This window comes from Oncorhynchus clarkii, chromosome 28, assembly GCF_045791955.1.
Source record: "Oncorhynchus clarkii lewisi isolate Uvic-CL-2024 chromosome 28, UVic_Ocla_1.0, whole genome shotgun sequence".
Classification (NCBI taxonomy): Eukaryota; Metazoa; Chordata; class Actinopteri; order Salmoniformes; family Salmonidae; genus Oncorhynchus; species Oncorhynchus clarkii.
In genome coordinates, this window is record NC_092174.1 from 20,503,585 (window position 1) to 20,515,295 (window position 11,711).

At 40.8% G+C, this 11,711-nt stretch overlaps 1 protein-coding gene across 2 annotated transcripts in view; it reads left to right on the forward strand.

The window, feature by feature from the left end:
* The window catches only part of LOC139387107 (astrotactin-1-like), a 251,064-nt gene that overhangs the window by 113,264 nt on the left and 126,089 nt on the right, over positions 1-11,711 (forward strand). For both annotated transcript variants that reach the window (XM_071133115.1, XM_071133116.1), the window contains exon 10: positions 5,429-5,579. In XM_071133115.1, coding sequence (XP_070989216.1) covers positions 5,429-5,579 — 151 coding nt within the window. The remainder of the gene's footprint in view (positions 1-5,428; positions 5,580-11,711) is intronic.

An 11,711-nucleotide genomic window follows, 5' to 3' on the forward strand; every position in this document is an offset into this window, starting at 1 on the left:
AACCTATTTTTTTTAGATGCATGCCAGCAAAGTCGCTACACAACAAAACACTAATCAATACATTGATTGCACTAAAATGGTGACCAACGGTGCCCACAAACTGTTATGGCCTACATAAAGCTGTCCTGACTTTCAGTACCATGGAGTGAATCCTTACCACCGCTACACCTGGCTATCAGCCGGGCCGTCTGGCAGCGAAAGAGTTCATTCAGCCTCATTTACCAACTTTAAAAAAATAATATCTGATATGGCTGACTTGCTTAATAAACAAATATCGTTTCTACTGACTCCTTGTGGATTTGTGTAAGTCGATAAGAATTTTCCTTCAATAATAACGAATCCTGTCATGAATTTTAAATTTTGAACCATGCGCAAACAGTAAATTCATAATGTGTTTTCTTATATCATTAACACTTAGCTCTAAGTACTGTTTAAGTAAGTTATTTTTTTTGACAAAAATAAAAATAGTGCCCCCTAGCTTCAAGAGGTTTTAACAGCTTATTACACAACATACTCTTAGTATTACTTTCTCAGCTACAGTATACATATTATGCAGTAGCATACAAGACATATACTATATTTACAAACGTATGTGGATAGACCAACATTGGCAGTAGAATGGCCTTACTGAAGAACTCAGTGACTTTCAACGTGGCACAGTGATAGGATGCCACCTTTCCAACAAATCAATTCATCAGATTTCTGCCCTGCTAGAGCTGCCCCGGTCAACTGTAAGTGCTGTTATTGTGATGTGGAAGCATTTTGGAGCAACAACGGCTCAGCCGCAAAGTGGTAGGCCACACAAGCTCACAGAGCGGGACTACCGAGTGCTGAAGCGCACAGCGCGTACATATCGTCTGTCATCGGTTGCTAAAGACCTCTTCATCGGGCTCTTCATGAAATCGGTTTCCATGGGCGAGCAGCTGCACACAAGCTTAAGATCACCATGTGCAATTCCAAGCGTCGGCTGGAGTGGTGTAAAGCTTGCCACCCTTGGAATCTGGAGGAATGGAAAATCGTTCTTTGGAGTGATGAATCACGCTTCACCATCTGGCAATCCGACGGATGAATCTGTTCAGCAGATGCCAGGAGAACATTACCTGCCCGAATGCATAGTGCCAACTGTAAAGTTTGGTGGAGGAGGAATAATGGTGTGGGGGTGTTTTTCATGGTTCGGGCTAGACCCTTTAGCTCCAGTGGAGGGAAATCTTAACGCAACAGCATGCAATAACCTTCTGTGCTTCCAAATGTGTGGCAACAGTTTGGGGAAGGCCCTTTCCTGTTTCAGAATGACAATGCCCCCATCGAACACCTTTGGGAGGAATAGTGGCCGACCTCAGTAATGCCCTTGTAGCTGAATGGAAGCAAGTCCCCGCCACAATGTTCTAAACTCTAGTGAAATCCTTCCCAGAAGAGTGGAGGCTGTTATCAAGCAGCAAAGAGGGGACCAACTCCATATGGCACGGGTTGTGCGGCGGTCCTTCTTGTGGGCAACCTTTGTCATCAAAATCTGACATTCTCTGGATTTATGATGCTTCCAAGACAACTGGGAACTCGAAGAAGAAAAAAACGAGGTCAATTCCTGATGTCAGTGAACTTCAGATGGAGCTCTAGAAAGAGACCCGAGTTCCCGACTTGTAATTCCGAGTTGGATTACCGTTGCTTGTTTTTTTCTTGAAAGCACTGAAGTCTGCGATTTTCCAATTCTGAGTTTCCAGTTGTTTTGAACGCAGCAGAAGTCATACTGGATTGACAGCATGGCCAATTCTACATTTTCTGGCCCATGGTGTTGCGGGTGAATGTTTATCCTTTTATGCTTGTACAAGAGACCCTTTCAGACAGATGTTTTAAATCCTTAAACCCAGACCTGGACCACACACCCTCTCCACCGAATAGCAGGCAGGGGAAGCAAAATAGTGATTGCTTTGCGACGCTTGCGGTTAGCCACTGATTCCTTCCAAACCGCTCATTGTTGAATTTGTGATTTTCCGACTTGTTGTGTAATGTTTACGTCCAACGTTTTATCTATAATTTCTCCTTACAGTGAAATGCTTTCCTACAAGCCCTTAACCAACAATGCAGTTTTAAGAAAATACCCCCCAAAAAGTAAGAGCTAAGAAAAACAAATAATTAAAGAGCAGCAGTAAACAACAATAGTGGGGCTATATACAGGGGGTACCGGTACAGAGTCAATGTGCGGGGGTGTCGAAGTAATTGAGGTAATATGTACATGTAGGTAGAGTTATTAAAGTGACTATGCATAGATGATGACAGAGAGTAGCAGCAGCATATAAGGGGGGGGGGGGGGGGGGGTCAATGCAAATAGTCTGGGTAGCCATTTGATTAGCTGTTCAGGAGTCTTATGGCTTGGGGGTAGAAGCTGTTTAGAAGCCTCTTGGACCTAGACTTGGCGCTCCGGTACCGCTTGCTGTGCAGTAGCAGAGAGAACAGTCTATGACTAAGGTGACTGGAGTCGTTGACAATTTGTAGGGCCTTCCTCTGACACCGCCTTGTATCAAGGTCCTGAATGGCAGGAAGCTTGACCCCAGTGATGTACTGGGCCATACGCACTACCTTCTGTAGTGCCTTGTGGTCGGAGGCCGAGCAGTTGCCATACCAGGAAGTGATGTAACCCGTCAGGTTGCTCTCGGTGGTGCTGCTGTAGAACCTTTTGAGGATCTGAGGACCCATGCCAAATCTTTGTCTTGGAGTGCTTGGACCATGTTAGTTTGTTGGTGATGTGGACGCTAAGGAACTTGAAGCTCTCAACCTGCTCCACTACAGCCCCGTCGATGAGAAAGGGGGTGTGCTCAGTCCTCCTTTTTCTGTAGTCCACAATCATCTCCTTTGTCTTGATCTCGTTGAGGCAGAGGTTGTTGTCCCTGCACCACACAGTCAGGTCTCTGATCTCCTCCCTATAGACTGTCTCATCCTTGTCAGTGATCAGGCCTACCACTTTTGTGTCATCTGCAAACTTAATGATGGCTTTGGAGTCATGCCTGGCCGTACAGTCATGAGTGAACAGGGAGTACAGGAGGGGACTGAGCACACATCCCTGAGGGGCCCCTGTGTTGAGGATCAGTGTGGTGGATGTGTTGTTACCTACCCTTACCACCTGGGGGCGGCCTGTCAGAAAGTTCAGGATCCAGTTTGAGTGGGAGGTGTTTAGTCACAGGGTCCTTAGCTTAGTGATGAGCTTTGAGGGCACTATGGTGTGGAGCACTGAGCTATAGTCAATGAATAACATTCTCACATATGTGTTCCTTTTGTCCAGGTGTGAAAGGGCAGTGTGGAGTGCAATAGAGATTGCATAATCTGTGGATCTGTTGGTGCGGTATGCAAATTGGAGTGGGTCTAGGGTTTCTGGGACAATGGTGTTGATGTGAGCCATTACCAGTCTTTTAAAGCATTTCATGGCTACAGACGTGAGTGCTATGGGTCGGTAGTCATTTAGGCAGGTTACCTTAGTGTTCTTGGGCACAGGGACTATGGTGGTCTGCTTGAAACATGTTGGTATTACAGACAGGGTGAGGTAGAAAATGTCAGTGAAGACACAGTTGGTCAGCGCATCAAAATAAAAGTTAAACCATGTAGAGCTAGCTATTCATGGATATGTAGAGTGATCTGCAGACTTGGAATCAAAATCCTCACAACATACAGTGTGTCATTCCATTTAAACTGTGACTCACCCATAAAGTATAATGGAAGGCAAATTACAGGGTAAAGAGAAGCAATTAGGCAGCCTGTATTTTTCCAACGGCTAATGGCCTGAATGAATGCCTCTTCATTGTGCCTTTTTTGAATTATTAGTTGATATGACTTTCCTTTTGCTTAAAGGCCCAATGCAACCTTGTTTATATCAATATCAAATACTTTCTGGGTAACAGTTAAGTAGCTTACTGATTTCCATTAAAATGGGCAAAAATCACTTTTAACACGAAATATTTTTCAAGCAAGAATTTTATTCGGACTGTCTGTTAGTGGTCTGAGTGGGGAGGGGGAAACTGAAAATTATCTGTTATTAGCAGAGCAGTTTGGATGTCTCTTTGTTAGTGGTGTATTAACCAATTTACTGAATGTTGATGTCACCATGGAAAGCTGAAACTCCCACCCATGCAAACCTGCTGATTAGAAGAGTGTGTGTAGATTGTAACTGTCAGGAAATCACTCTGATCAAATGTTTTCACACTTTGACACTTTAAGTTTCATCAGCTGTTGTACGATATGATACAAAACAAAGGAAAATTAGATTTTTGACTGCACTGGGCCTTTAAATGTTCTTGTTAATCATATCAATTGAAGGTCAGGGTAAATGGTCTCATCTTTCTATGAAGAAAGTGTTCAAGTTAAAATGTACAGTGATGTCTATTGAATACCACAAATGTCAAGTCTGGATTCAATCAAATAAGCAGCCTGGGAATTGTGGAACTGTGGGACTGATCACATACAGTTATTTTGTGTACTTAATACAAAATAATGAATTCATCATAAAGGTAGCCTAAGTTCAATATAACAATTAAACCCTCCATAATTTTTTCAAATACATCATTATATTTGTGACCTGTTGAGTTTGTTCTCCATAAATGTATGAAGACAATACCCACAGTCAATTATAAAATAAAATTGGCTAGTTTGATAAAATCAGTGACTCTGAAAGTTAATGAAATATCAAATATGTTTGTTTCAGGCAATCTCCGAGCAAGCATTCTGGGAGTGGGTGAGGGAGCAAAGAAATACTATTTGCAAAACAAGAGAGGCCATTCTTTCTTTCCCTTAGGCAAGGTTCATGGCAGGGTTATTATAAAAGTACTCCGTTTATCATAGATATTCCACGTCAGTAGCATAGTAATTTAGCATCTTGAAAAGAAGAATGGAATGTCCAAGCTTTGTTCTTCATCAACACGTTTTTTATTCATATGTCAATGTGATGATCTCTAATATTTGACCTTGCATGTCTTTGAAATATTTCACATAAGAAACAAAACAGATGGCTTGGAGAAAGATTATAGCAATAAAGGACATACCGTAAATAACATGCTTTTTATGAAACATGTCTTAGGCCCTTTGTAAAACAGGGTTGCTTTGAATCTCAGGTTGTGGCGGCCCTGCCTCTGACTGAATGAATTTCATCATAAAATGAACAAATTAAAAGATGCATTTGGATACGGAGGGCAAGCCAAGGTCAAAGAAACAATCCCGCAGGCTCTGTTCATTCATTGCTAGGCACACACTCTTAATCTGGTGATGTAACAAGTTTCTGCAAAATTGAAAGAGTGCAAGATCTTTTCTCTCATCTCTGTGAAGGACTACAATGAACCCATTTTCAATCAACAGACAATAAGCCATTTGATTGCTAGGGAACGTAATGATTTAGTGCTGTGCTGAGGGGGATGATTATAATGTTTATGTTTGTGTTTTATTTTGCCAGAGAAGAGCTGATGATCTCCTCATCGTTTGACAGTCTGGAGGTTTTACTGGACTCGTTTGGCCCGGTGCGTGACTGCTCAAAGGACAACGGTGGTTGTAGCCGAAACTTCCGCTGCATCTCTGACCGCAAGCTTGATTCCAGTGGATGTGTGGTGAGTGAGTCACTGTACTGCCTGGGGATGGCCCTCCTCTCAGAACCGTCTTTCTTTATTTCTGCTTAGCGGCCATGAAATGAACCATGCATGTTTTAATACATTCAACATCTGCCAATGGTTCCTACTTCCTATTAAAAAGGTGTGCTCCAATTGTGTATCACTCTTCTTTGCAACACATTATTTGTCACCTGATCCGAAAAGCTCAGGCTGTCAACGAACGGTCTTTCAAGCGAGTTAATTTCTGTTCAAGTACTGCAATACACTCAAGACATTAGTTTGAGGTGTACTAGGTGTACTTGGGTAGGTACTGTTTGTGATCCAGCATTTCTGATCAGATTACTTTCTCAGATGACTCCCTCTAACATTCGATTGAAAGATAAACTTTTCGAAAGTATAAAATATTACTCAAATGCTAATCATTTCTTGATTTACATTTTCCCAATATTCTGCCAATATATATATTTATATATTTTTTATTTTACCCCTTTTTCTCCCCAATTTTGTGGTAATCAATTGGTAGTTACAGTCTTGTCTCATCACTGCAACTCCCGTATGGACCCGGGAGAGGTGAAAGCCGAGAGCCGTGCGTCCTCTGAAACACAACCCAACCTAGCCGCACTGCTTCTCGACACAATGCCCACTTAACCCGGAAACCAACCGCACCAATGTGTCGGAGGAAACACCGTACAGCTGGCACCGTGTTAGCGTGCACTGCTCCTGGCCCGCCACAGGAGTCGCTGAACGGAAATAGTTTGCAGATTATGGGGACATTATCAGACCAAAGGTTCACCTGACACAAGACTGAATCCAAACAATACAATGTTCATTTTATGTGCATTTTACATTTACTCTACATTTCACTGCATTTGTTGATAGCAAAATCTGAAAATATTCTGGGTACATTCAGTTACATGATAAGAATATTCCTGGTAAATATGGGGTAGTTGCAACATAAGACTAAGAAATTGCAACTGTTTGAGTGAGAGGACTAACTGGTGTATCCAAGTGACCACATGCCTCGCCTAGTTCCTCAGTAATTTCAATGAACTTTTATGACTCAAAGAAGAGTCTTCAACGATAAGGTCGTTTTTTGAGCTCTCCTAGCTGTGCCGTTGAGGAACTGGAGCAAGCACACTTGTTATTTTGTTTGGAACACAACCCTGCATTCACACAATTACTGATGTTTTTTTACACAATCTAAAAACAGTCCATTACAAATTGCAATCTAGGTCAGGTGGACATCATTTTGGCATATATTTCCAACATGACCTCAGAGTTATAATACGATATTACAGTGTTAGGCATTCACAATGCAATTCAGGGAAACAGATCATAATTTTGGTGCGCATAGAAAGGAGTTGTTCAGGTGCGTGTGCCACGGTGAATTCTCTTTTCAATAGACAAACAGGCTGATTCTGTTCAGAACAACCCATGGTTTGACGCCATGTCATCTTGTAACTGTACATCAAACATAGTGATCATAAATGTTGACACTGTATATGACATGGGTTTTATGATATGAGTGCACATCGTGAAGTGCACAATTGGCTTACTTGTATGACATCAAATTGGTATTTATTATAATCCTCAATGTCTCATATTTCAATATATGAGACGGCATTTCCCTCACTCATTTGCAAAAGTTGCCCAATTAGCGGGAGGTATCAGGGCAATTTCTTGTCGCGCGTGGTGCTCAATTTCAGAATAGCTGTCAGTCAAAATCCATACAGTGCTGTGAAGCGCAGAGACAGATCTCTGACGTAGTATGTTGCTGTATAGCCACTATGTTCCAATTTAGGCGTTTATCAGTGCCCAAATCTGCCATTTTCAACCCGTATATGGGTATGAGTATAAAGGGCATGATATACCAGAGCTAAGGCACATTTTCTATGCATTTCAGTTCCAAATGTCTGCACTGTATTGATAATATCACACTTGCATTACTTTTCAAAACGTAGCTGTCAAAATCCATTGGTTATAAGAACGGTCAGACTTGTCTCAAACCATTTGTTTGACCAAGACCAATCCCATTCTCAAATCCCATGTCTAAACCAGTTTTGACCAAGATGTTTTTGCAGAAAACTATATTTCACGCTTGAATGTTAATTATATATGAGCAGACACAATTATTTTAATCAACAACAAACATTCATAATTGTATCTGTCACAGTTACAATTGCAATTTGAGCACAGAGGCCATACTTGGCTATCAATGTAAGTGTTCCTTCATAGCCTGGGGTCCCTAGCATAATCTGAAAATACATCCATTTCCTGCACCATTGCAATTAAGATTCCTGGTTGTTAGGCCTGACTTGGCTTTCTGTTAATTCAGAAAGACATGCATATAAAATCACCTCATTTGTATCTTTTGGTCTTGTTAATGCCACAAGCCTGCTGCACAACAAAATTGTATTTCCTTGCCAAGCAGTTAGATTACGCAAACAATTTATTGCCCGTTTGAGAGCATTTCCCTTCGGCTTTAATGGTGCTGGTGGTTAGACCTTGGTGAATGTAGCTGTCACAGAGTTCACAACTAACAGCCTGTCCACTCACTGACATTGCACTCTACTATACGGTAGAGATGTACAAGACTTTTGACCTATCGGTGGTTTCCAGTATCTAAAAGTCACGACTAAATTTATAGATTTCTGACAAAATATTGAATAGGTTTGACTTTTAAACACAGCGGAGAGTATTGCAATATATCTGAGGTCAAACAACAGATGAATGTCTTATGCGATGGAAATAATTATTATATAGAATTGAATGATGTCAGGAGCTCTATTGAGCTCTGAAGTAGACAGCAGTTCTTAACAAGCATGAGCTTTATGAAATAGCGACTGTAGACCTTTGCCCCCAGTTTACGCAACTGCAAAATACATTCAATCATCAAATAAGCATCTTATTTTCATTTTTATTTGTTTTCTAAGTAATGAAACAAAAGCCCTTGTCTTTTTAGCAACCGATAATAATAGATATCCATCATGTTGGTATTTATTTCTAAACATTTACTAGTATACCTCATGCTGTTTTGGCGGAACTGTTTAAATTATTGTGATATAGATTCTTGTCTGTCTCACCCAGACCAACCGGAAGCTCTGGATTTATGGTTAATGGTAATTTAAGGTTTAATATGGACATACCATTCATAAACACATTTACAAGCTTTAAATCATGGGTAACATGCACTGAAATCCACAATAAGGAATGAATCTTTGCCTTTTTTTTTATGTCCTACTAGTTCTTACTAAGCGTCCGGTCTTGTTACAGCAAGATATCCAGGATGCTGCCATCTGTTGCATAGATATCTTGGTGTTTTGTAATTACCTTGTGACGAGTTATATAAATTATACTTTCGTCCGTCTAATCATACTGGTAACTGTCTGGGACTCAGACCCCGATTCCACTTATAAATTAACACCTTGTCTGAGTCCATGCTGCCAGTCTCATCTTGTTTAATATCTCTCCTAGCATGAGCCGATGCCTCCTGACCCCCTCTGTCTGGCTGATGTATGGCACTCCTGGGGAGAGAGGGTGCAGTCGTTTGGAAGTAAAGTCTAATAATCACCAAATGATTATGTGATTAATTAGCTCTTGTCTCCTCCTGCTAGAACAGGGGAAACGTGAGACTGTCTGTCCAGCCACCAGAACAAATTGGGCCCTGTCCAAACAAAGCGTGTCAGCCTGTGGTGTGAGATGTGTACCGACAGAGGAGACCTTTATATTTACATGATTCAGACATTAGGACTGCTATCACACACTTACAGACTCCCTGCACTGAGTATAACCCGGGTGGAAAAGTTCCCCAATGTCTCAATTTAACTCTGTAATTGTTATATGGAGACTCCATGGGGATATTCTATGGGTGAAGACAGTTTCTCACATGGCTTCAGGACTACTGGCCTGCACTTCTACTGAACTTCATCAATGTTGTCAAATGTTCATTTTAAAAATGAGGTGTGCAGTTTGGGAGTCATATGTACTTCCCCCCCAGAGAAATAAATAGATATACCTCACATTTAACAGAATGCTCAATTGTGACAAGCACCTTAACATGCTCAACGTGCTTCACATGTGTTGCTAGTTGATGCACTTTGTCACTTTGACGTAGCAGGTGTATATCGACACAGTCCACATTCAGCTGAATTTGTTCTGTCTTGGATCACATTTTGGGCACTAAGCGGTTCTGAGCTCAGTCGATACTTGGCTGAGGTATTCTATGAGCATACTCCTAAAGAGGAGCGAGTGGTCAGTAGCCTGCCACTACTGATGTTTTCCTCTAAGGATCACTGGGTGGATTTAAGGTACTCCATCCTCTTTGGAAAAATCTAATGTACCGCCACAGCTGTGGACAGATGCCACAGCATGTTAATGCACCACTGTAATCCCTAAAGCTACCTCTGAAATATGACCTTTTCACACTTGCTAGGACTGTGGTAGATGTTAGTAAAACATATTTAGAATCAAACCCCTACAAGAAATTGGTTCCGATTTTGGTTCCGACATTGTGAAAAATGGTAAGAACTGGTAACTACTGTAGGGGTGTCAATATGTTTGATTTAGAGGAGAGCGTTATAGAATCTTTGTATACTTGTTACAAAGTTTACAACAATTCAAATTATATTCCCAAGGGGCTATTATATCATTGCACTCTGGATACTTTTGTAACTCTTAAGACTACCTGATATGCCTTGATAACCTCAATGATGGCATTTGAAACCAAATATATCTTTCTTGCCAGTGTAGAAAACTCTGCTGGCTGGATAAATTTGAAATCTCTATTGTCCACGTTCTTCAATCTGTCTATTTGGCGAATTTGGAAATGGCATAGCTTATCCAACTTGCTATGTACAGTAGCAATACCACATGGCTGATTCCCATAAGCTGGAAGTAAGCAGGAGGAATGTATCTCCATTAGAAAATAAGATTAAAAGGCAAAGTGGTTCAAGGGTTTTTCCAGTTTAGCCTAAATACAAAAGCTTCACAAGCCTGTACAGTGCCATCATATACAGTACTGTCTCGTTTCCTTATAGGAATACTTCAGTATTTTGGCAATGAAGCCCTTTTTCTACTTCCCCAGTTTGAGATGAACTTGTGGATACCATTTTTATGTCTCTGCGTGCAGTTTGAAGGAAGTTGGTAACTAGCGTTAATGCAATTGCTATCTAGTGTTACCACAATGACTGGAAATCTATGGTAACTGCCAGAATGCTAGTAGATACCATAGAATTCCAGTCATTGCACTAATGCTAGTTAACATTGGCTCACAAAACTACCTCTTACTTCCTTCATACTGGATGCAGAGACATAAAATGGTATCCACGAGTTCATTTGACTTAAAGGGCTTCATTGCCCTTTAAACTGCCGGTAAAGGATGTTATTTATTTTGTGGTGAAACATGAGTTTGTTATTTGACCAAGCAACACAAAAAAAGAGAGAGAAAAAAATAATAATTCTAAAATGAAAGAATAATTTTTGTTGACATTATCTAATGTTTCTACCATGGAGGGATGGATCTTTAGACTTTTGCCATTTGTCACATTATCTAAATGATTTTACATCATATGATTCACTCAATCATGCATTGTCAATTTCTAAAATGTTCTTAAAGTGGTACACTTAATATTTGCATTGTTATCAATAGATAACTTACTGTATGAAAAATCCTCAAACAGTATAAGGAAAGCACGTCTTTAATGATCACCATTCTTTGGACATTGGGGAAATGCTCCTGAGTTCTCCTAATTCTGCATGTCATTGAACGGAGGCCTATTACAACACTCAATAAGGAGAGACGTGGGGTTCACAAGCAAGAACTATCAATACATTATTTCCTCTCTGACATCCCTTTGACACACGACACACTTCCCCATTGCCATCGATTGCAAAGAGGCACAGTGATTTAAGGAGTCTCTGCTACAGATGAGTTAGGAGATTCAATGTACCATGATCTTTACATTACAGGTGATAAATCAGTTGTCATAGTGCTCATAGCCATGCGACAAATCAATAACAATGAGTCCAGGGAGAGGCGAGGTACATGTGCCTCACTGGCCATTGATACTTTATCAACTACCACGTCCATTAGCCCAATGGTTAAACAATTGTGTAAGAGGGCCAACCAGACCT